General features: G+C 39.7%; 1 protein-coding gene across 2 annotated transcripts in view; it reads right to left on the bottom strand.

Annotated features, from left to right (window-relative positions):
* Positions 1-3,238: 3,238 nt before the first annotated feature.
* Positions 3,239-26,503, bottom strand: part of ITGA6 (integrin subunit alpha 6) — an 84,946-nt gene continuing 61,681 nt past the window's right edge. The window contains exons 13-26 of one of the 2 annotated variants that reach the window (XM_069733148.1): positions 24,814-24,960; positions 23,101-23,213; positions 21,370-21,559; positions 21,203-21,286; positions 17,518-17,597; positions 17,120-17,197; positions 14,921-15,023; positions 13,291-13,464; positions 12,944-13,045; positions 11,786-11,896; positions 11,593-11,691; positions 8,715-8,840; positions 6,829-6,959; positions 3,239-5,667 (exon numbers count right to left, since the gene is read on the bottom strand). In XM_069733148.1, the coding sequence (XP_069589249.1) occupies positions 6,852-6,959; positions 8,715-8,840; positions 11,593-11,691; positions 11,786-11,896; positions 12,944-13,045; positions 13,291-13,464; positions 14,921-15,023; positions 17,120-17,197; positions 17,518-17,597; positions 21,203-21,286; positions 21,370-21,559; positions 23,101-23,213; positions 24,814-24,960 (1,515 nt within the window). In that variant the 3' untranslated portion in view covers positions 3,239-5,667; positions 6,829-6,851. The remainder of the gene's footprint in view (positions 5,668-6,828; positions 6,960-8,714; positions 8,841-11,592; positions 11,692-11,785; positions 11,897-12,943; positions 13,046-13,290; positions 13,465-14,920; positions 15,024-17,119; positions 17,198-17,517; positions 17,598-21,202; positions 21,287-21,369; positions 21,560-23,100; positions 23,214-24,813; positions 24,961-26,503) is intronic. The other variant, XM_069733147.1, reaches the window with a different exon arrangement.

The following is a 26,503-nucleotide window of genomic DNA, read 5'->3' as shown; positions in this document are numbered from 1 at the left end:
TCTGTAAAGCAGAAAACTAAAATAAACGTAATAGTTTCCAAATTCCAATATATACACGTCGAGATAGTTAAAAAATAATTCATTTATCCAGTGTTGACTCAGTCACCCAAAGCAGAAAAAAATCTGCTCATAGCGAGACGTTGCACTTGTTTTTTTTATACTATAGTACAGTATTAAAGTTTTTTTTCTCTTTTTTACTTTAAGTAATATACAGTATAATTAGGCAAAAAAAACCTACATTTTTACCTACATACTCAATCTGAAGTTAATTCTACACCATTCACATACTACATAACAGCTACGTCTACGGTGCAAGACTACAAATCTCTGATAAGATACATATTCAGAGTGAATGCAAAACATAAAAACTAAAAGTGTAAGGGTATGTTTCCATGGGACGTATTGCTTGAGTTTTTGCTGCGGATTGGACGCTGCGTAAGGCCGCAGCGTGCAATCCACAGCGTCCAGATGTTACAGCATAGTGGATGGGATTTTATGAAATCCCATCTCCACTATGCGTGCAGGGATGCATCCGGCGGCCCTGCGTTCCCAGACATGCGGCGCGTCTTTATAGACCGCAGCAGGTCTATTTATCTTGCGGAGACGCTCCGTCTCCGCAAGATAAATAACAGTCTATGAATACGATGCGGTGATTCCGTATGTGTTCAATGAACACATGTGGAATCACCGCATATACAACAGGGAGCGGCGCTTTGGGCGGAGCGGGGTATCCGCTGCGTCCAAAGCACAGAGATTATACCCCGTGGATACATAGCCTAAATCTCTTTCTTTAAACTTTTCACCTTGTTAATATTCACTCCTGACTTTGACTGAACCAAAAAAAAAAACTGCACCAATCTGCACTGTGTAAACCGGGTCTAATATCCGCACAATTCTTTTGTAACGAAAGCGATAAGTTGCTGATACTTTGTCAATGTGAATGAAATTTATTTCAGGTCTTGAACAACTGGTCTTGCAGAAATGTAGCTTGCTGTTTGTTGCAAAGCGTCAGCCCTGTATTATAGGGTCTAATTACTGGTCCCCAGAATAGGTGACTTTTGAATGGATATGGTAGTGCAATGAGCACTATAAATAGAGCTGCAGTGTGCATGTTACCACCGCTCCACTCAAATGGGTGCAAAAAGTCCAACCTCTAAACCTCCCCTCACTGATTTGGTAGTTGACCTTTTCATTTTTTATATTTTGATTTAAATTTTATCAACAAAAGTATTTTCAGTGCCTATCGCAAATATACAGTGTGTGCTACCCTTTTTAAAAAAATAAAAAAAAATACATAAGAAACAACATCTGGCTTGCACTGCTTCTTCTCTAGTGCACTCCTAGTCAGTACGGACAGTACAATAATGCAAGATAATTGCTGCAGTCTTGCCATATTTGCGCTACGTGAAGGCCTTAGGCTTGGGCTCAGAGGTCTGCATATGTACTGCAATGCCCGGACTGGTGGCGGGTCTCACGACCCAAACTTTCAGCCTCATATGTGTCTATGAAACTGTAAGTTCAGGTCGGGAGACCCATAGTCATTCTGGGCAGTGCGGTTCGTATATGGACCATTAAATACGCTCACGTGAACGTGGCCAGATGGTAATGTTCAAGAGCTCCGCACCAAGCCTCTTAAGTCTAAGATGTGCCTTGTGACAAGGCCATTGGCTGTGTTATGGTGTTATATATATATATATATATATATATATATATTTTTTTTTTTTTTATAAAGAAATCATATATATATATACGGTATATATATATATATATATATATATATATATATATATATATCTATCTTTATAAAATAAACACTTCTTTAAAAAAAAATCCATGAATATTTCCATAATATCTATGCGACGGGACATAACACAGTTTCGCATAGATTCAATACATACAATATGTGATGAAAAACTAAAACATAACAGTATGGCCCCATAGAAGTCTATGGGTGATATATCATACAGGTGGTATAGAGCTAATGCGACCATGTTCATAGGATCTAGCTGGTTTCTCAGGGGATAGAAATAAGTATAAGACATTTTTGGGGCAGATTTATCAAAATTGTTTAAAAGACAGACTGTGTTGCCCATAGCAACCAATCACAGAGCAGCTGTTATTTTACAAAAGCTGTTTTAAAAATGAAAGCGGCTCTCTGATTGGTTGCTATGGGCATCAACATCAGTCTTTCTTTTAGACCATTTTGATAAATGAGGCCTAGTGTTTCTCACAGAAAAACTAAGCCGTGTATAAAAAAAAAACAGCACTAGAGAATCTTTATAAATGACAGACCGGGCATCCTAAAGACAGTAAACAGCAACATGTCAGGCGTGTATCCCCCTTTAGAAATATCATTTTTTATGTGTACACATTACATTATTTACATACATACATTGTCAGGCTACCAAAAAGTAAAGCGATGCCTTTGGCAGTTAGGAAATTTCCGAGGCATGATGCGGAAAGATCTATTCACACACTGAACACAACATAAGATGTAGTACTGCATTATAACAGAAAATAGAGAGCGACAGAAAAATGCATTGGAATAGTGTTGACCATTAGTTACACCCAAAATAAGAAAAAAAAATACGGAAAAAATAAATCTTTGGCCTTAAAGTGTATTTTTAAACTGAACACAGTGGAGTCGGCCATTTTTATGGGCATATGGAATATCACTGACACAAAATGGCTGCTGCCTTCAGTGTGCACACATGATATGCTTACTTTACATTTAAAGGCAAAAGGAAGCAATAAATACCTCACAGGTTACTATATACAAAAAAAGGACGTTGAAGCGTTGCTGCTAGATTTGGAATCTGAATGACAAGTGTGACCGTGTGGACAGAGAACCATATTGCACATTTTTACTTTTTACATTTTAGGATTTGCAGCCTTTAAAGAGAACCAGTCATTTTCTATAAATATGCATATTTTTTTAATCTGGTGTAAATGCTGCTGGTTTCCTGAATTTTTTTTTTTGTTCCTGCGATATGGTGCTCACTTTCCTCTATATAACCTTAGTATTGTTATCCAACAGAGCGTGATCCTCTTATTCATTGCAAGAAAATCTGATGATCACGCCCACTTGGATAAATGCTAGATTGGAAAGAGAGGGCCATATTTCTGCGCTGAAAAACAACTCCAGATTCAGGTTAAAAAATGACATATTTATAGCAAGTGACAGGTCATCATTAAACCATCAGGAATGTGTACTGAAAACAAGCAAAACTGTGATGTATTATTTCACAATGGCTAGGTTCACATTGAAAAAAAAAAAAGCAACATGTACGGTGTGGTCGCTAGATTCACATCGAAAAAAAAAATCATACACCAGGCGGTCCTTAAGTTTACATATAAAATAATCAATTTAAATCAATAGGAGGCATATGTGTAATACCCAGCCGCAGCCACAATCAGAAGACGGCCAGATCCACAAGTGATAATTGCCTGCCGGCGGTGCCGGGTGTCGGACCCCGACTGATCAGACATTGATGACCTATCCAAAGGATAGGTCGTCAATAGTGATGAGCTATCCAAAGGATAGGTCGTCAATAGTGATGAGCGAGTGTACTCGTTGCTTGGGTTTTCCCGAGTACGCTCAAGTAGGGTTGAGCGAAACGGATCGTTCATTTTCAAAAGTCACCGACTTTTGGCAAATTTGGGTTTCATGAAACCCGACCCGATCCCTGTGTGGGGTCGGCCATGCGGTACGCGACTTTCGCGCCAAAGTCGCATGTCGTATGACGCACTTGGCGCCATTTTTTCAGCCAATGAAGGAGCGTGGGCAGAGTGATGACATAGGTCTTAGGGGCGTGGACGCCTATCGTCATCTTGTCGCTTGTGCGCTGTAGCGATTTGCAATGTGTAACACCAGCTTGAGAGAGAGAGAGAAAAAATTCCCTTTGCATTGGGTTTCGTGTTTCGGTCGATCCCCGACTTTTCGCCATAATCGGCCGATTTCACTCGACTCGACTTTTGAGATAGTCGGGTTTCGCGAAACCCGACTCGACCCTAAAAAAGTAAAAGTCGCTCAACTCTACGCTCAAGTGGTCTCTGAGTATTTGTTGGTGCTCAGAGATTTAGTTTTTGTCGCAGCAGCTGCATGATTTACAGCTACTAGACAGGCTGAGTACATGTGGGGGTTGCCTGTTTGTTAGGGTATTCCCACATGTATTCAGGCTGTCCAGCAGCCGTAAATCATGCAGCTGAGGTAACAAAAACTAAATCTCTGAACACTAACAAATACTCGGAGATCACCCGAGCGTGCTTGGGAAAACCCGAGCAACGAGTACACTCGCTCATCACTAGTCGTCAATGCTACAGTAGTGGATAACCTCTTTAGGCTTTATTAGGTTTTCCTTGCAATTAAAGATTTAAAGGCACACGGTACCAATCTTGTTAGGCACTCAAATGCCTTCAAAGCTATATGCCATTAAAATGGCGGTATAGTTTGCATAGGTAATAGACGTATCATATGGTATATGGCACAGATGCATGTGTTTTAAGGCAAACAGATCACAGATCTCATCAGAGTGTGTAAGAAGGTCTTATAGCAGCTATAAAATCTCCTTTGCATTATTAAAGCACTTAACGCGTTGTCCACCTTTGGGGACATTTTATTTTACTTAAACGCATGTATTTGGGACTAAAAATCAATTTCATAATTGGGTTTCATTAAAAGTTTTGCTCTGTTTGGCTTTTACAGGTTTTTCTTTGGATTCAACTGTGATGAAAAGAATTTCGGTACATACTCTCCATCAGATAGTCATAGAGGGATGACTGACAGATTCTCAGTTGACTCATTTTTCATCCAGGATTAGACAGTACATCTGTAAGACTATAGATTGCAAGCAGTGCAAAATTAATAATAAAACCTAAATGCAAAAGTGATTTTTAGTCCTAAATTCATTCATTTAAATAAAAATATATATGTATATATATTGCCCCAAAGGTGGGCAAGTAATTCAGCGGCTGATTCCTCATTATTGCATAATAACATTATGTCAGCATTAAATAAAACATAGCACCCCTTCTTTCCAATACTTTGTACCTGTAGAAATGGAATCTACCAGGTAATGATTATTTTGTCAAATGAGATGACTTACCAAGACAACTCCCTTTTTCGTAATGAACATGCCTGGCAGTCAGATTTTCCCTGCAATGGCCAATGCAGGTGAAATGTAGTATTGCATGTTGCCCACTCCAATAACGTCATATGTGAAAAGGTCAGGTCCACCAAAAGAGCTCTCAACTCTGGTTTATAGAGGTGGGCTTATAAAAGGGGGGTTAGTCTAATGGATGACACCTCTTTAATTCTATATTTCACTTGCAGCTCACAATTCATGGAAACATATATTTCACAGAGCAAGTCATATTTGTCTTGGAAATAATATCCAGACAGCAAAAAGGTCTATCGTTTGGCACATACCCGATCCAATCAATGTGGTGCCATCCGCTCACTAAAGTAATCTTTATCAGAAGTATACAAAACATGAAATAACATTTCTAGGAATAGCTTTCATTTTCATTCCAGTTGGTGACCCATTGCTTTTTCTCACTGCTTTGTTTTAATTTTCCTTCTTTGAATTGGCGTTCTTCTTTAGGGATTCGGATGGCGTGGTATCGCGGGACACTATCATCGTACCTGGAACGTTTAAAAAATCCAAACTGGAAAGAGAGACAAGATTTGGGTCATTATAAGAAAATGAAGAACGATTTGTTCAGGTTCACAATTTAGACAACAACATGAAGGTAGTTTAACAAGCCCAAAAAGCTATTAGAAAAAGTCAGCAATGAGGCGAAATGAGAAAAATTTTGGATACATGTTCGTGGTAGAATACGTTTAGAAGCAAAAAAGGGTCCTGCATGATAAAGTGTCAATAGTCAAAATAATATTGACACTTATACATGTCCATATTTTCTATTTCTAGGGTGTCCCTTTGATACAAGCTCTCAATGTCCCAAATAGCTATCGATAAAAAAAAAAAAAAATAACAGATCAGCAATTTCCAGCAAAATGATTCAAATGTGAACAGTTGCAAGTGGAAGTGACAGCAATAATATAAACTCAAACAAATGCACTAAGCTATATGAGAACAATTAATACATGCATTTTGAACTGCATTACTGCTATATAGACAATATAGAATTAAGGTACTTAGCGAAAAATGTGATCAATCTACGTGTGACAATGTGCTTTGTCGTGGCAGATGGGCACAAGTAATTGGCTAATTTGTGCACCAAGTACCTTAATTCTATAAGTATAGTCTATATGAAGGTCAAAATGTATATATTTAGTGTTCGAGATCTATCTATCTCTATTTGGAAAAAAGGCAGCAAACCAATTGAAAAAGTGAAAAGAAGTGCTATTTAATATCCCATAATGGTGACATTTCCGTTCCAAACGGGAACCTTTCTCAAGCCTTGGAGGAGAGGAAGAGGAGAAACGGTTATACTGTAGTTTTATATTATTAAGAACTAGGCATTTAACACATTTGTTAAAATTACGAAAAAATTAACAACCCCTTTAAATTGTTACAAAGTATCCATCCATCTTTCTGGAGAAAAATAAAATCATGAAAATTGATCAACAGTGACTGGGCAGATACAGAACGGCATCCAGTCATTTTTTTTAGTACGTTTTCCATGCATATATGTTACATACAGGTGCTTTAAGAATTATGCTGCCAGAGCAGATAAAGCAAGAGGAAAGATAGTCAATTCAATGATTAATGAAAGTTTTCTGCAGCAAAAGCGATGCGTTATGCTGTAAGGAAATCCTGCAGCCAATCCAACACCCAGAAAGCAGTGATTTAAACAGTGAATTACCAATCACAGAGCGCTGATCAATACTATGCGTCAGATGTCAGCCTCTCTTTATCAGATGGCTGAGTATGGATTTCAGCCTTGTGATAAGCGGCATCATATTCATCTTGTTTACTTCTCTTGAAAAAACCACACTACAAAGAATGAAGGTTACACATGGGATGATTTGTGATGATTGCAAAGAAGCATTTGGAAGGCAAATCAAAAAATCAGAAGCAATGGTGACAGTCTGCTGCAACGACGTCTCATATCAGCATCTCCCGAGAGAGAAGATAGGATTCCTTATTTCGGAATCACTCAATCTTTAAATTGTGCATGGTCAAGGTACTCTGGGGTTTTATTTAGGGTTTTACCTTCTCGACCCTACCAATGTAAACTTTTCAAAGTAAGGCATAAATTACTGTCAAGATCCATACTAGTTAAAGGGACACTGTCACCTGAGTTTGGAGGGAACAATCTTCAGCCATGGAGGCGGGGTTTTGGGGTTTTTGATTCACCTTTTCCTTACCCACTGGCTGCATGCTGGCTGCAATATTAAATTGAAGTTCATTCTCTGTCCTCCATAGTACACGCCTGCGCAAGGCAAGATTACATTGTGCAGGCATGTACTACGGAGGACAGAGAATGAACTTCAATCCAATATTGCAGCCAGCATGCAGCTAGCGGGTAAGGAAAGGGTGAATCAAAAACCCCAAAATCCCGCCTCCATGGCTGAAGATTGTTCCCTCCAAATTCAGGTGACAGTGTCCCTTTAAATTATTTGTATGTCTATATCCAGTTGCAATACAAATAAGAAGGGTAAAAGTACTTAGCATTTAGTGCAATTTGTTAAAGGGGTATTCTCATTTCAGATAATATTGACGGGATAAACCAAAAACATCTGATAGATGCAGGTATATATCCCTTCACCTCTGGGACCCACTGCTATCCAAATAATGGGATTTCTTAGTTCACTGTGTTCACTTGCTGGTAATTAAAAGATTGCTGTGAATGCTCAGCTCTCTCCATCGACTTCTAGGAAAGTTATGAAATTGGCTGAGCAAGTTTCAATCTCAGCATAAATATAATTTGTTAGCCTTTCTAATTTTGGTCTGGTAGGTCTCGTTTAATATGGGCCTGTCAAATATAACAGCTAGTTGATTAGCAAGTTATCACCTATGAATAAGGGCTCATACTCACTTGCGTGAAATACGTCCGAGTCTCGCATGTTAAATCCCGGCTCTGCCGCCGGCACTCCAGAGCGGAGCGTGCGGTCGCAGAGCAATACATGGAGCTGCACTCTCCACTCCCAAGTGCCGGCGGCAGAGCCGGGTGTTACCATGTGAGACTTGGCCGTATTTCACGCAAGTGAGTATGAGCCCTAAGACTGGAAATCTCTGGGAAAGGGATCTGGAACACTCTGCAGTCGGCTATTTCTGGTACTTCCATAGACAATAAATGGAGTAGAGGTCCAGAATATGCACTTCTACTCCATTCAAGATGAGACTTTGCCCGATTTCTGTGTTCCAGAGTGCTGTTTCCCAGGATCACTAGAGGTCCCATTTGTCGGAATCTAAGCAATCAGTACGTTTTTACCCTAAGAAATGGATAGGAAATAATTTGCTATCTTGGAAATTACTTTTTACTGCTCAGCTTGATGAAATATGATCAAACAGCAGAGACTAATATAAAATGTATAGGATTATAAAATTGTAAATGCGCTTCTAATGGCTTTTAGTAATAATGATGTAGGTTAGGTAGCACTATCTATTGATCTACTATTTGAGACAGTAGCCCACCCAACCTACTTTTTAACTGTATGGCCATGTGTGTTATCAACTTATTTCTAAGGTGCCAGTGACACATGTGTATAATATATACATATTGTCAATACTCATAAATATACTCACCTTCCATAATATAAACACTAAGAGCGCAAGCATTAAGATCCCTGCTAGTATAGCAACTAGGACAATCCACCATGGTACTCCACTATATTGCAATGGCGTCTTCTCTGGGAAAACTGTAACACGCACCTATATGGAGATAAATATAGTGTTTAGTAATATTGCTCTGCAAATTGAGATTCTGGTTTGGCTTTTATCCTAAGACATATGGCAAGGCTCGTTAAAGGGTCGACATTGACGGTTAGGATTGCTCCTTCCAATAGGTGGCACTAGAGTTCTAGTCCTCTTCCTCTCTGAAGAGACAATTCATAATATTGCATGGATTTCACCTTCAAGCATATTTGCTAATAATCACTTTTAGTTTCACCAGTATCCTCATAATAAACTTTTTGTCATCCATATAAACTGTTCCAGATACACACAGCCATACTGTCAAACAAATCTGCCTTTTTAAAAGGATTCATTGACCAACTAATGTGTAAAGAAACACTCATGGCGGGCACTAGCGTATCTACTTTCGGTGTCTAAAAATGATATTTTAATTCTGATTCTGTCCTCTACCAATATTGTGAGTCTGAGCTGCTCATTCATTCCTCACTTGTTTCCATAAGCCCCATAGAAAATAGAACGTCAGGGGGCATGAACCATCAAAACTCCTTTCAAGTCCCCCTTCCTTACTGCATGATGCAGGAACTGGAGGCTGAGGACCACCTTTTTTGAATAATCAGTGGGAATCCCATGTATCAGACAAATCTTACAGTAAAACATTTACCTTACACGGCTAATCCTGCAAATAGCTCTCCTAGAGAAAACAACCTTGTGAATCAAAGCCTGAACCCCTAAATCTCTGATTAAATTTCACATTACAGACTGCATAAATGATCAAAGAGATCTCTTGGACCTTATGAGGCAGGTGTACTTACTTTGAAAATCCATATCAGAATGGCTGTATAATTGTTGTTGTTTTTTTTAAGTTTTCCTGCCCTATATTAAACCGAGCATTAAAATGAGCACTCATAAAACACTTATCTTAATATAAGGACTATCGAGTCATTTTTAAATACTGTAGTTTTTTTGTAATAGAAAGTACACTAGCCTCATTTTAGTTTATACAATAATATATACAGTCTCTGAAATCTGGCGACAAGTCAGCTGTAAAGAGTCTTTGCTAGGTCATAACCTACGTGGCAAAAATAAAAGTATCATATAAATTCTCATTTAAAGATTGTTCTGTATTTCCATGACTATGAAAATTGTACATTCACATTGAAGGCATCAAAACTATGAATTAACACATGTGGAATTATATACTTAACAAAAAAGTGTGAAACAACTGAAGATGTCTTATATTCTAGATTCTTCAAAGTAGCCACCTTTTGCTTTGATGACTGCTTTGCACACTCTTGGCATTCTCTTGATAAGCTTCAAGAGGTAGTCACCGGAAATGGTTTTCACTTCACAGGTATGCCCTGTCAGGTTTAATAGGTGGGATTTCTTGCCTTATAAATGGGGTTGGGACCATCAGTTGTGTTGTGTAGAAGTCTGGTGGATACACAGCTGATAGTCCCACTGAATAGACTGTTAGAATTTGTATTATGGCAAGAAAAAATCAGCTAAGTAAAGAAAATCGAGTGGCCATCATTACTTTAAGAAATGAAGATCAGTCAGTCCGAAAAATTGGGAAAACTTTAAAAGTGTCCCGAAGTGCAGTGGCACAACGCTACAAAGAAACTGGCTCACATGAGGACTGCCCCAGGAAAGGAAGACCAAGAGTCACCTCTGCTTCTGAGGATAAGTTTATCCGAGTCACCAGCCTCAGAAATCGCAGGTTAACAGCAGCTCAGATTAGAGACCAGGTCAATGTCACACAGAGTTCTAGCAGCAGACACATCTCTACAACAACTGTTAAGAGGAGACTTTGTGCAGCAGGCCTTCATGGTAAAATAGCTGCTAGGAAACCACTGCTAAGGACACGCAACAAGCAGAAGAGACTTGTTTGGGCTAAAGAACACAAGGAATGGACATTAGACCAGTGGAAATCTGTGCTTTGGTCTGATGAGTCCAAATTTGAGATATTTGGTTCCAACCACTGTGTCTTTGTGCGACGCAGAAAAGGTGAACGGATGGACTCTACATGCCTGGTTCCCACCGTGAAGCATGGAGGAGGAGGTGTGATGGTGTGGGGGTGCTTTGCTGGTGACACTGTTGGGGATTTATTCAAAATTGAAGGCATACTGAACCAGCATGGCTACCACAGCATCTTGCAGTGGCATGCTATTCCATCCGGTTTGCGTTTAGTTGGACCATCATATGTTTTTCACAGGACAATGACCCCAAACAAACCTCTAGGCTGTGTAAGGGCTATTTGACCAAGAAGGAGAGTGATGGGGTGCTACGCCAGATGACCTGGCCTCCAGTCTCCAGACCTGAACCCAATCGAGATGGTTTGGGGTGAGCTGGACCGCAGAGTGAAGGCAAAAGGGCCAACAAGTGCTAAGCATCTCGGGGAACTCCTTCAAGATTGTTGGAAGACCATTCCCGGTGACAAGCTCCTGAAGCTCATCAAGAGAATGCCAAGAGTGTGCAAAGCAGTCATCAAAGCTAAAGGTGGCTACTTTGAAGAACCTAGAATATAAGGCATCATTTCAGTTGTTTCACACTTTTTTGTTAAGTATATAATTCCACATGTGTTAATTCATAGTTTTGATGCCTTCAGTGTGAATGTACAATATCATAGTCATGAAAATACAGAAAAATCTTTAAATGAGAAGGTGTGTCCAAACTTTTGCTCTGTACTGTGTGTGTGTATATATATATATATATATATATATATATACATACATACACACACCCTGGTATAGGATACAATCTGCTTCTGTACCTGATAACCTTCATTTGTCCATTTGATGTTTTCAGCGGTTGCATCCAGACTGAGCGAGGCTTTCACTATGATGTCCAAATAGCTCATTTTTGAATATTCCTGTTAACGAACGGAAAATAAATGAGAAAATATAAAGGTCGAATTTAATAAGTCTAGAGAGATAGATTACGCAAGTACATCGCTGCCACAGTACCTCAATAAATGTGCTGTTCCATAACCTGGAGCGAATGGTAATGACAGCATTACTGTCCAGACCTTGAAGGGGACATCTAATTGTCACACACTTTGCATGACTCTTACAATCCTGAAATCAATGAGAGACGGATTAACAGTCGTTCATGTGTATAAAATATATTTGAAGGATTTTTTTTTCAAGAAAAAATTATTGTGCCAGAATTCGGCTGTGAGTCAATAGGAAAGTATGAAACACACCACAATGTATTCAAGACTTTTTTTTCACTCTTTTGGTAGGAGCTTCTTTCAAAATGCAGCATCTGGTTATTTCTTCACGCATGGTCTCATAGGCTTTTTCACAGGGTAATAAAAATTGCACGCAAAAAAAAAATACACGTATATGACAAATAAAACCCATAAAAAAATAACAATTGTAAAATAGGACATTTTTTCCAAGGTGGAAACAATACTGATATAAAAGTCTAAAGGAACCGGTAAGAATCTGTATCAAAGTAAACTTATCTGCAGACTTAATAGTTACTGGTTTCAGCTTATGTCTATGGTCAAGTAGGTGACACAGTGGGAAAAAGTCAGCAATATAGCAGTTCTATGAGCCATCTATGGATTGCAGACAGACAGAGAAGGTGCTCTTATCCGCTACTACAACGCCTCAATTTAAAAATATTTAGACATGATTTTATATCATCCGCATATCCCATTTTTACATCTGTAGGACATTTGTATGTCATTTTTTATATACATCCACAATTAAAAAAATAATAAAAGGCCAAATCCAGTTTTATGTTGATAATTGTAATAGATCCTTTAATTAAATAAAAAAAGGATTGCGTTCATAGGACATCCGTTTTATTTATGACACCCATTGAATATGATAAAAAAAAAAAAAATTCAGAGTAGTGTGTGCTGCAATCTTTTATAAGCAGACCACCGATCCCAGAGGTAAAAATGTTTATGTGAACTACATCAATGACTTGCATTGGTCCGTGTGCTGTTTGTACCCTATTTATTTTCCACACAGTACGTTCGTCTGGACAAGCCCTAACGCTGAAAATATGTCATATATACAGGCTAAACCAAAGACAGAAAAAACATGGATTTTTTACAAACCTATATGTACAAAAGTCCAAACACTGGAGAACAGAAGAGTAAATCTTACCAGTGTCATGTACTTCCTATCTGAGAAAAATGAATAGGATTTGCCATCCGGATCATTTTGCTTTTCCCCCATTTCTCGTCTGTTTCGACTTTTACCAGACTCCTGTGAAAGAAAAAAGTACATAAACTTGTCACAAAACAATGAACAAAAGGAAAGAGTTTATATAAAGTTTGTGTAATTCTGAACATTCCGTATAGCAAAATCTGTACTGTATACTGTATGCTGTCGCGTCTGACCATGGATGGAAACATACTCTATGATGGACCCATTAGCACTAGTGTGAACACAGCGTTAGTGAGTGAATTGTGTGCGCTAACTGCCAACCAGATAGGACAGTGGTAACATACCAGCAATTTCAGTTTGTTAATTTCACGGACTGGTGAACATGTGACTTTGTCCAGCCCCTTGGAGTCTATTTTTACAATGTAAAGAAGCCATTTTCCGTTGACGATTTCTTTTGGCCACTGAATTTCCAAAAACGCCATGCCCAGTGAAGTCAGAGGCCGTCCAAAATTAGTCACCTAAAATGTAATATTCATATGAAAAGGGTTAAAATAGCAGGTAATGCTAAAAATATATTGTCCAGGTGTTTATATGGAAAGAACGATCACAAAAAACATTGGCGCCCTAACATCCCTTGTGTGGGGACACCACGTCTGATCTCCCTGACTACTCCAATCATCTCGCACTTAGGCCGGGATCACACATGCGAGAAATACAGCCGAGTCTCGCATGGTAATCCCCGGCCCTGCCGCCTGCACTCCGGAGCGGAGCGTGCGGCCGCATAGCAATACATGGAGCCACACGCTCCGCTCTTGAATGTCGGGTGCAGGGCCGAGGATTACCATGCGAGACTCGGACGTATTTCTCACATGTGTGATCCCGGCCATACCCTTCTCTAAGGTAATACTTCATGGGTTCTTTGATACTTCCTTATAAGTGTGTCTCCACTACATGGAATGTTTGGTACATTATCATTCTATGCCAATACTTAGGATACACATTATGATCCTTCCTCTTTAAAGGGAACCTGTCACCTGAATTTGGCGGGACTGGTTTTGGGTCATATGGGCGGAGTTTTCAGGTGTTTGATTCACCCTTTCCTTACCTGCTGGCTGTATGTTGGCCGCAATATTGGATTGAAGTTCATTCTCTGTCCTCCATTGTACACGCCTGCGCAAGGCAATCTTTCCTTGCGCAGGCGTGTACTACGGAGGACAGAGAATGAACTTCAATCCAATATTCGGCCAGCATGCAGCCAGCGGGTAAGGAAAGGGTGAATCAAACACCCGATAACTCCGCCCATATGACCCAAAACCGGTCCCGCCAAATTCAGGTGACAGGTTCCCTTTAACCTGGCTATCTGATGCCAATATTTGGGACCACATGTATTTATTTTTGCATTTTTTTAGCGGTCATTGTAGGCTCTTGGTGATTGCCACCAATAAGATGGAAACCTAAATCGACTACATCTTAAGTCAATGGAGCCATTGGTTACTCTATGATCTCAGACAGGAGAGATCTGCACAGCCTCACGGCTATCATTTTATACAGAAAGCCATGATACTGCCCTAGAATACTGAATACGTTGATCTCCCATACTAATATATATATATATATATATATATATATATATATATATATATATATATATATATATATATATATATGTATATATATATATTAAGTAAATGTGGCACAAATTTTAGACAAAAAAAAAACAACAACTTCCATTTCTCTAAGAACAATTGATAAATTCATTCCTGAGATTTTTAGTAAAAAAAAAAGATGCCAAAATAAAAAAAAGTAGTATAGTCCTTTGTGTTTTTATTTATTTAGCATTTAAACAGCAGTCATTTTTTTATTTCAACGTAAATTGTGACATAAACTGCATGCTTTATCCTATTACGGCTGCAGGGGGAGATCTAACCTCAACAAATGAAAGGAGACATCTCTGACACCAAGCTAAATACTCACTCTAAAGTCAAAATTAACCAAACTTCCAACTTCGTCTTCTGTTTTCATTGCACTTTCACCAACGACTTTGCCTCCAAAGTACACCTGAGAAGGATCTGCCATCCTATAAAACAAAATGTACATTGTACAAGCAGATCACAGATGGCAGTTCTGTGAAATCATCTGACCTATTAAGATGTTTAGATTTTAAGAAGCGTCTTTAACAATATTGAGGGGCTTAAGAGGGTTCTCCGACCTCTACAAAAATGTTAGGGATGGATTTAAAATATTAAATAAAACATCGTACTCATCTGCTGTAACCACTGTGGATCCAGTGATGGCTGCTCCAGTGATCTTTGTCGGGACAGGAAGAGATAAAGTTCCATTATTTGGTCACCTGACTGCCAAAGCCTTTATCAGATGTGCCTGGGATGTCTTCCCTTTCAGTCATCTGACCACTGCAGCCAATCACAAGACTCAGCAGTCATTGACTGAAGAAGAGATGTCATTTTCTGTACTGGCACAGACCCCTGGAACAATGAACCCTGGATCTACAGTGGTCAAAGCAAGTGAGTATACATCATTTTACTATATGAAAAACCATCTGTGATGTTTATTAGATATTTAAAAGAGGTTGGAAAACCCCACTAAGGCTGTGTGCACACGTTCAGGAATTTTCGCGATAAAAACGCATAAAAAACGCATTCATATGCATCCTATCATTTAGAACAGGGGTGTCAAACTGCATTCCTCGAGGGCCGCAAACCATGCGTGTTTTCAAGATTTCCTTAGCTTTGCACAAGGTGCTGTGATCATTGTGTGTAGGTGATTAAATTATCACCTGTGCAGTACAAGGCAATCCTGAAAACATGACCTGTTTGCAGCCCTTGAGGATTGCAGTCTGACACCTCTGATTTAGAAAGCATTCCGCAATTCTTGTGCACATGATGCGTTTTTTCCGCGAAAAAAACGCATTGCGGTAAAAAAAGCAGCATGTTCATTAATTTTGCGGATTTTTCGCATTTTTCCCACTATTTAATGCATTGGGAAAAATATGCAAAAAAAAAAAAAAAAACACGCGAAAAAAAAAAACGCATGCGGATTTCTGGCAGAAATGTCAGTTTTTTGTCAGGAAATTTCTGCAAGAAATCCTGAACGTGTGCACATACCCTAATTAAGGAAAACCATGCATTAAAATCTGTCTAAAAATGACCTAATCATTATCAATATTAGGCTACGGTCCTTTGAGAGAATTTAGCCAATTCTGCAAATGACACTCCTATCAATCTCTGATCAGAGGTTGATCTAAGTGTGATCAGATTCTATGACTGATGAGCATAAGAACTTTCAAAGGAATCGGTCATCATGAAAATGTGATCCAATCTACCAGCAGTACGTTACAGACCACAAGAAGCTGATTAATAAATAGTGCTGTGGGAAATGATTCAGTAGAACTTGTAACTTATTGACTGCAAACAATGCTCAATCAGGACTTGGGAGTCCAGTGGGCGGAGTGACTGGAGTGTAGGATGAGCATGCATCTCTGGTTAGGAAACGTCCACTGGACTCAAAACAAGCAATGATTGAAATGAATAAAATACAAGTTATATTGTATTTTTTCCTGACCACTATATAAATTAATTTAACTCCTCCTGTAACATGATGCTGTTCAATGTGATGGGTTCCCTTTAAAAACAGATTGCCTTTTGGCACCAACACTTCTGCACGAGGTAGTCCATGCTTAGACTAATTGCTTTATTACTAACCATTAGTGATGAGGGAGTATACTCGTTGCTCGGGTGATCTCCGAGAATTTGTTAGTGTTTGGAGATTTAGTTTTCATCGCGGCAGCTGAATGATTTACAGCTGATGGACAGCTTGATTACATGTGGGGATTCCCTAGCAACCAGGCAACCCCCACATGTACTCAGCCTTGCTAGTAGCTGTAAATCATTCAACTGCCATAATGAAAACTTAATCTCCGAACACTAACAAATACTCGGAGACCACCCGAGCGTGCTCGAGAAACCCCGAGCAATGAGTACACTCCCTCATCACTACTCTACTAAACCATACAAATCATAAATGTCTGGTTGCAGTTTTACAGTCTGGTTTCAGTTCGATTTTGCACTACCCATTTTTTTCAGGATCTTCATGTCTTTTCCGGTGACACTTACTATTTCTCACACTGGATTTTTAATTGGTGACATATAAACTTACCCCGATAAAGAAAGCAGAAGTTCTACCACAACTCGAGCCTCAGCCACTACAGGTCTCAGATCCGCTTGAGAACTGGTCCTGTAAGGATAATAGAGATGCATATATAATTTTCTGTAATAATAGTTTATCAATCCATTATTCATTTTTACCATAATCAAAAGCACAACATTTTTCAAAACTGTCGATACCAAGCCAGACAACAGGTCAAACATTGCCTAAAACTTACCTAATAAAGAACTGTAATTTGCGCAAACAAGAGCCCATTATGTATCTCTGCCTTATTTTTATCAGTCCCTTATTAACATTGGTTTATTTCAGACCAAAACATGTTAGTAAAGTTTTGAAACATATCAATGATAGTCTTAGAAGAAAAAACAGAAGTTTTTGAGATGACATACGTTTCCAAACTAAGGGGAATCTTCAGCTCCTTGGTGTCAACTGTTATTTCACTCGTACTCAAAATCAGCAAGAATGTCACCTGGTGGAAAGTAAGGTATCGTTACACATGTACACACCTGAATACTCCTAGTATTCTACAATTTATGACTTTTGACCTCAACCTTTCACATCATAGAATCGTAGAATGTTAGAGTTGGAAAGGACCTCAAGGTTCATCGGGTCATCATGAGATCTTAACAGGTGATCTTAAAGGGGGTTAAAAACCGCAAACATCCAAACTCCCTTGTAGCACATCTGAAACTGCGGTATATTTAATTCTAAATTTTTAATTGACAACCATCGCATACAAATACAAAATTAGTCCATAAGTCAAAAGTCCATTTATCGTGCAAAACTAAAAACAATTCTCCAGTGCTGTCGATATTATTATTATTTATTATTATAGCGCCATTTATTCCATGGTGCTTTACATGTGAGGAGGGGTATACATAATAAAAACAGGTACAATAATCTTGAACAATACAAGTCAGAACTGGTACAGGAGGAGAGAGGACCCTGCCTGCGAGGGCTCACATTCTACAAGGGATGGGTGAGAATACAGTAGGTGAGGATAGAGCTGGTCGTGCAGCGGTTTGGTCGATCGGTGGTTACTGCAGGTTGTAGGCTTGTCAGAAGAGGTGGGTCTTCAGGTTCTTTTTGAAGGTTTCGATGGTAGGTGAGAGTCTGATATGTTGTGGTAGAGAGTTCCAGAGTAGTTGTGATGCGCGAGAGAAATCTTGTATGCGATTGTGGGAAGAGGAGATAAGAGGGGAGTAGAGAAGGAGATCTTGTGAGGATTGGAGGTTGCGTGTAGGTAAGTACCGGGAGACGAGGTCACAGATGTATGGAGGAGACAGGTTGTGGATGGCTTTGTATGCCATGGTTAGGGTTTTGTACTGGAGTCTCTGGGTAATGGGGAGCCAGTGAAGGGATTGACAGAGGGGAGAGGCCGGGGAATAGCGGGGGACAGGTTGATTAGTCGGGCAGCTGAGTTTAGAATAGATTGGAGGGGTGCGAGAGTGTTCGAGGGGAGGCCACAGAGCAGGAGGATACAGTAGTCGAGGCGGGAGATGATGAGGGCATGGACTAGGGTTTTTGCAGATTCTTGGTTTAGGAATGTACGGATACGTGAAATATTTTTGAGTTGAAGGTGGCAGGAAGTGGAAAGGGCTTGGATATGCGGTTTGAAAAAGAGATCAGTGTCAAGGATTACCCCGAGACAGCGAGCTTGTGGGACTGGGGAGAGTGGGCAGCCATTTACTGTAATGGATAGGTTCGTTGGGGGGGTCGCGTGAGATGGGGGAAAGACAATGAATTCTGTTTTGCTCATGTTAAGTTTTAGAAATCTAGCGGAGAAGAAGGATGAAATAGTGGACAGACATTGAGGGATTCTGGTTAGTAGGGAGGTGATATCTGGTCCAGAGATGTAGATCTGTGTGTCATCAGCATAGAGATGATACTGAAAACTGTGATATTCTATGAGCTGTCCCAGGCCAAAAGTGTAAATGGAGAAGAGCAGGGGCCCTAGAACTGAACCTTGCGGGACTCCGACAGATAGGGGGCGAGGTCAGGAGGTGGTGTGTGAATGGGAGACGCTGAATGTTCAGTCAGTTAGGTATGACGAGATCCAGGATAGGGCCAAGTCTGTGATGCCAAGGGATGAGAGGGTCTGTAGTAATAGGGAATGGTCCAATGTGTCAAAGGCAGAGGACAGGTCCAGGAAGAGCAGGATAGAGTAGTGTCGCTTGCTCTTGGCAGTTAATAGGTCATTGGTGACCTTAGTTATGGCAGTTTCAGTGGAGTGGTGTGACCGGAAGACTGATTGTAAGCAGTCGAAAAGGGAGCAGGAAGATAGATGGGAGGACAGTTCAAGATGGACGTGTTGTTCCAGTAGTTTTAAGGCATAGGGGAGAAGTGATATAGGGCGTTAGCTAGATACAGAGGATGGGTCAAGAGAGGGCTTTTTGAGGATAGGTGTGATTGAGGCATGTTTAAAGCTTGAGGGGAAAAACACCAGTTGTTAGTGAGAAAACCAATGAAAGATGGACACCCGAGCTAAAATAAACAATTTTTATTGAAGACAAAAATCTAAAAAAGTATATAAATACAACAATACAGACAACAATAGAACAGATGCAATGAAAAAAGAAAGGCAACACTAGTGTCACGCACAAGAAAAAATAATCAGGTAAACTTTACACAGGATACATATAAATATATGCCTATAAATAATCAAAGTAGGTGAGCTGATTACTCCACATGCGTACAGATCCAAGATAATAATTGTGCATATAGCTAATAGAGCATAGGAGTAGCTACACCAACATTAAAAGGCTCCATAGCGTACCACATCAAAAAAAGGGGGGGGGGGGTCCAGAGTATACACATACAAGCAATTACTTTCATATAAACCTAGCACCATCAGGAAACCCATATAGCCTATTGGAAATAGTATGAACCAATATTATACCGGGGACGTCCCATAGATACACAGTGGGTAAAGCCAGGCTAGATCCCGGATGGTAGCAAAGGATAGAGGTGGAGAGTAAGAAATAATAAAAGATTGAAAACACTGAGCGCCCCCCGAGGAAGCAACGTATGCGAAACGCGCGTTGGGGCCCCTCTTACCACGCACAAGTAACAGGTTGGTTCAGTGTTTTCAATAGGCTATATGGGTTTCCTGATGGTGCTAGGTTTATATGAAAGTAATTGCTTGTATGTGTATACTCTAGACCCCCCCCCCCCCCTTTTTTGATGTGGTACACCATGGAGCCTTTTAATGTTGGTGTAGCTACTCCTATGCACTAGTGTTGCCTTTCTTTTTTCATTGCATCTGTTCTATTGTTGTCTGTATTGTTGTATTTATATACTTTTTTAGATTTTTGTCTTCAATAAAAATTGTTTATTTTAGCTCGGGTGTCCATCTTTCATTGGTTTTCTTATATATATATTATGGCGGAGTATTGATTTCGTTTGCCCCCCCCCCCCCCTATAGGTTTACCAGTTGTTAGTGATACGTTGAAGAGATGGGTTAGAGTTGGGATGAAGATTGTGGTGAGGTTTGGGATGAAGTGGGAAGGGATCGGGTCAAGTGCACAGGTGGTGAGATGCGATCTTGAGAGTAGAGTGGAGAGTCGATCTTCTGTAATAGTGGAGAAGTTGGTTTTGGAGGTGGAGGGCTGGGAAGTCGGGAGGAAGGGCTCTGGGGGTTGTCGACTAAAACTGTCTCTGATGTTATCCATCTTCTGCTTGAAAAATGAGGCAAAGTCTTCAGCTGAGATGAGTGGGGAGGGAGGAGGTGTCGGGGGACGGAGGAGAGAGTTGAAGGTGTTGAATAACTGTTTAGGGTTGTGAGACAGGGAGGATGTGAGAGTGTGGTCTTGAAAGTAGTGAGGGACTGTTTGAATGCGATAAAGTGCTCGTTGGAGTGAGATCTTTTGCATCTCCGCTCTGCAGCCCTGGAAGCTCGCCTCAGTTCTTTGGTCAGGCTGGTGTGCCAGGCCTGTCTGTTGATTTTGGGATATCATGGAGATGTGCACACAAGGGACCTCTACTAATGCAGCTGCTTCTAATTCAACGGGGGACATGTGCAATGTGAATACCGGTGATCCAAGTAAAGGTCTAATGAAAAGATGAATTACTTACATTGGAATCTCTCTTGAAAGGATTTCCAAGCTCACACTCCACTTTGGATCCATTTTGGTTGGATGAACAGAAAAAATTTCGCTCCTGTGTTTTCATAAGAAAATAGATTATCACTCCAAATCCAAACGCTCCAATTTATTATCTGCAGATTAATGGCTATTACTTACAGGACTTTTTGTTTGATCCTTAAATGATGAGAATGATAGGGTGTTAGGTAGATCTGCAATAAGTCTCGCTTCATGGGCATCATCACCATCTTTTTTGGGATTGTTTGGATCCGAGGGTTTATTTGCCACTGTAATTTCAAGGGCGATGGCTTTCTGATTTTGAAGTGCCAGAACTGGAACACCATTCTCACTGGGTTGTCAATAGATTAATAATCATTTTTACCATCACACTATTTTATACTATGAGCAAATATTCAGTATTTACCTGGACATGTGACTGAACAGCTGTCTGTATGAGTTTTGTACATTACACTGACTCTTAAATGGTTACTTTAGTAAAAAGAAATATAAATTCCCAATGTTCTTAGCTCCTGATGAGTATTACTGTATCTAGGTGAAGCCTTTCACTTCAAAGTTCCTAACAAAGTTGTTATAATTATTGGCCACATTATAGATACTGTGGAGATCCAGCCTGAGCACTCTTTCTACATATAAGTTAGCTGTCACAGTTTCATCATTGATTGTGGTTTAAGGATGCTGTGAGTGACAGCTCAGCCGCCATATGGGATCTGGAGTTTGCTGGACTGTCAGTTTTGTGAGCGACGGTCTGGTCATCCAATCTGATCATGCTTCGCCAGGTGCCTCTGGTCCTTAATGATTTACAAGCTATTTAGCTGGCTAGCTGTGAGCAGTCCAGTGTCAGTTGTAGCTTAGCTTTATTAGGTGTATGTGCTTAGCCCTGTGTCTCACTTCTCTGATCTTGTTGCCAGACCTAGGATTTGTCATGACTATTTGTGTGCTATTGACACTCTCTGATTTCTGACTTGGACACTGACTATCCATTTGTCTTATTTCCTTGTCTTGACGTACCCTCCTGGCATTTGATCCTGGACTGTTACCTGTCCACACCTTTGTCTTGTTCCTCTGTACTATGAGCCCTCCTGGTATCTGACCACGGACCTCCTGACCACCCCTGTCTCACGGCTTGTCCATGAGTAGTCACTCAGCTTCACATTATGACACTTTCACCCCTCCACTGTTGGTACACTAACATATTACTTAACTCGGCACCCAAGCTGCTGTGATCACAGTACTTTATCAATGGGAATAGGTTACAATAGGATCCTGTCCTAATAACTTAATTTATCGTAATTACAATTTTATTAAATTGTAGGACCGCTTTCCCATAGTTAAGATTATAGTAAAGGGATTTTACAGGCAGTTTTTTTAAAATAGGCATTGGTATGGGTGGCTTTATAGGGGCACAGTGTCAATAACTCTTGATGGTTATACATATATATATATATATATATATATATATATATATAAAATTTGGGGGTAATGCACTTCCGTGAGCATCCCCTGATTATTAATGTACGTTAAGTAGAAACACTACATTAAAATATAGATTAGATATTTTACTTTGACGGGTACAATATACTAACTTTTGAACCTTTGTGATACATGATGTGCATTGATAGTATCTAATCTTTACATTTTTTCAGTTGCAGCATTATATGCTGAGCACAGTGATTAGCCCCAGCGGTCACGTGCAGTAGTTGTGAGGTCACACTAACGGCTGAAGATGTGTCAAAGACCGGGAGCATTGGCGGAAAGGTAATACCGGTGTGGTATGTATCAATTAATCATTTTGTGTTTGTTTTTTAGCAAGAGGATGCATAAAAAGTAAAATTAACATGAAAAACCCCTTTAGCTTTAGATACATTTTACCTCTTCAGTTCTTTGTAGGAGTCTGGTCCTTCCTTGGATAGAAACTTGTATGAGATTTGCATGTTACTATTACAGACGTTGTCTTCTCCACATCCTTCTTTCAAAAACTGAACCTGGAAAAGTTAAAACTAAAGATGGTCATTAATGCGCATAAACCTAATACAAAAGTCCACATTTTAGTATGATAAAACCCAAGACAGAAACAAAATGAAGAAATACCCTGATGTACGTAAATGAATAAAAGCAATAGTGCATATAAATAAATTGGCTACTTAGTAAACACTGGGTTTTTATTTTAAAAGAAAAGTGTAAAAGCCATCCCACCAACGTCAAGGTGTACGTACATTCGGTGAGATGGCTTTTACGCTTTTTTTTTTTAATCAAAAACAATGTTTACTAAGTACCCCATTTATTTATATGCACTATTGCTTTTATTTATTTACTTACAGCAGGGTATTTGTTCATTTTGTTTCGGTCTTGGGTTTTGTCTGATGACCAGTGTGAACGTGCTCCTATTTTGCATGCATGCCAACTTGTACTTCAGTTAATCTTTTTTCAGTTTAATGTTAGCGTGGCAGGCGATCATTGCAGTCCAATGTACCAGTCAAAGGAATTCTATAGAAAATTATATAGCACAGTATACTTAAAGGGATTCTCCGCTATATTTTTAATCTTCACAGGTGGAACTTTATGGAAAAACAGAAGCCAAACTTATGGCCCGAATCTGCTTCACACTCCAGCGATGCCGCTTCAACAATCTCCACCAGCCAAGGAATCATCACATCACAACCACCAGGGAGGCTTCCCAGTGTGCAGTCTTAAAATATAGCACAGAACCCCTTTATACACCATGCAATCTAAACTTTTTTTACAGTATGTTTCTGCTTACGGATAAGAACTATGTTAGCATTCTGGGAACGCTCACTTACACGCAACTCGTCCATATACTTGGTCTCTATTGGACGCTATGGAGATTTATAGGCAAGTTGCTTCTATAAAGCTGCCTGTACGGACAGATGACGTACATAAAATTCCTTTTGTATACCAACTCTTGGCAAATTCATTTTTATATGACTGTGATGTAGTCTGTGATCAATACCTGCTTTTTTTCAACTCTATTAATGTCACGTTATTGGACATGTGGAGGAATCCTATCCAATTCTCCTTCATGGCCACCACAGAAATAATGAATCTTCACCCAGTTTTTGTTTATATCAATGTAATATTTGGATGCTATATCTTCGCCAGGTCACTAAAGGTTTCCATTTATGATGTGGGTCTTTAATGGGAACCCCCTTCCTCTACACAGAATTCCCTAACAGGGTATTTGAAAGTACTTTTCTAAACCAGACAGCTCCATTATATTTACCCTGTGCAGTGGCGCAAAAGAAACCAACGCCAGATGTCCGCAAAGAATCCCGACAATAGCTATAAGAAATGCTAAATCTAAATAATTATATATTTGAAGAATCGCTATAAAAATCCAGTATAGCAGATTTCTGGAGCACGGTCTTTACTTTATACGACTAACTAGGGCAGGTAATGTGCTTCACTTAGTAAATACAAAGCAGAATAAAAATACCTAAAATTAATATAAACTACAGGCTGTTTATGGACATTCCATTTTGGAAAAGGATTGAAAAGCAAAAGTCTCTACACTTGTCAGGTAATATAATACTCGCTCAAACAATTTTCGGTATGGAAATACTATACCTCTGCGGTCACTTTTTTGGGCTCATTTGCGTTCTGGATTGGCATAAGTTCTGGCAGTGAGTCAATCTGCCTCTTCTTCCGGCGAACATTTTTAATGTCTACAGAAAGAGACACAGGAATCTGTCGCAATCTGTCCTTAATAGTTTCCTGTCAGAAGGAAATTTAGATATGACCAGTTCTATGGGAATAGCATAAAGAAATCCAATATTTAGAAAATCCCACTCGATAGGAAATTCAATTAATATTGAGATTAAATATTAAAGGAGTTTGAAAATCTATTAAGGATATTAATAATACATTACAATTACAACTGCTGCTATTATTATTATTAATTACACTTTTAAATATTACTGCCCTGGAGAAATCTTGTAGTTTTGTGCAAGATGAGGTAATGACATAAGGAGGCTACCGTCTTACCAAGGTTTTCCTTTACCTTCTACAGTATATCATTCACAAACATAGCCCTGCATTTAAATGGGTTTTGAAGGCAAAAAAAGAGTAATCTTGCTATTCCTATAATTAGTCCCGAAAACAACGTTAACTTTAATATTTTTATTTAGCTACCCTACTGCCCCCTGAAGCCATTCTTGTGGTCTTTCATGATTACACCTTGAATATCCTCCCAGTTTTCCATCTGTGCCTCTCTATTTCCCCCAGATTCGGGGGGCTCTGGCTTCTCTTCTAGAGCTGTATCCACCCCACAACTCACACACTCCCAATATCAGTGCCCTCCGTTCCACCAAAAAAGCACCACCCTGAGACTTCTATAATATATCAAGATGGATAAACCTCTGCCCACAGTTTCTCTCTCCTAACGTTCCTCCCACTTCACCTTTAATGCACTGTTCTGAGACTCTCCTGCAGTCAAAGGGGTTGTCCGATACAGAAAAAAAAAGTGTTCAGGCATTAATCAGATATTAAAATTAGTGATGAGCGAGTGTGCTCGTTAATCGAGATTTCTGAGCGTGCTAGGGTGTTCTCCGAGTATTTTGGGCGTGCTCGTAGATTATGTTTGTGTCCCCGCAGCTGAATGATTTGTGGCTGTTAGACAACCTGAATACATGTGGGGATTGCCTGTTTGTTAGGGAATCCCCACATGTATTCAGGTTGTCTAACAGCTGCAAATCATTCAGCTGCGGAGACACAAACATAATCTACGAGCACGCCCAAAATACTCGGAGAACACCCTAGCAAGCTCGGAAATCTCGATTAACGAGCACACTCGCTCATCACTAATTAAAATAAAAACTGTTTCATACTCACCTTCTAGCTCCCTCAAAGATCCAGCACAGGGCAATACAGAGGTCTGGGACCATTTTAGAAGCGATACCTGCTCAGTTCCGAAGTCAGAGGACCGCTACAGAGGTCATGTGAGAAGAGGAGCGCATCATCAGAGGTTGCAGCGGTCCTCTGACTTCCGGATAGAACAGGCACCGCTTCCGGAACTGACACAGACTTCCAGAGTGGCCTTTGCTGAATCCACAGAAAGCTGGAAGGTGCGAATACCATTGTCTTTTATTTTCCTGAAAAAAATATAGGACAAGCCCTTTAATAATATTGCAAAAAATATTGTTATCAGTGCTCTAAGGGGTAACGTTTCTCCTTATGGAGCGTGACATACCACCTGGCTTGTCAAGGTAAGGAGACTTATTCGCCTTGAAATGCTCCTCTGGGAAATTAAATATGCAAA

This window comes from Ranitomeya imitator, chromosome 7, assembly GCF_032444005.1.
Source record: "Ranitomeya imitator isolate aRanImi1 chromosome 7, aRanImi1.pri, whole genome shotgun sequence".
Classification (NCBI taxonomy): domain Eukaryota; kingdom Metazoa; phylum Chordata; class Amphibia; order Anura; family Dendrobatidae; genus Ranitomeya; species Ranitomeya imitator.
Note: the sequence above shows the minus strand (reverse complement) of the source record. Positions and strands in the feature narration are given on the sequence as shown.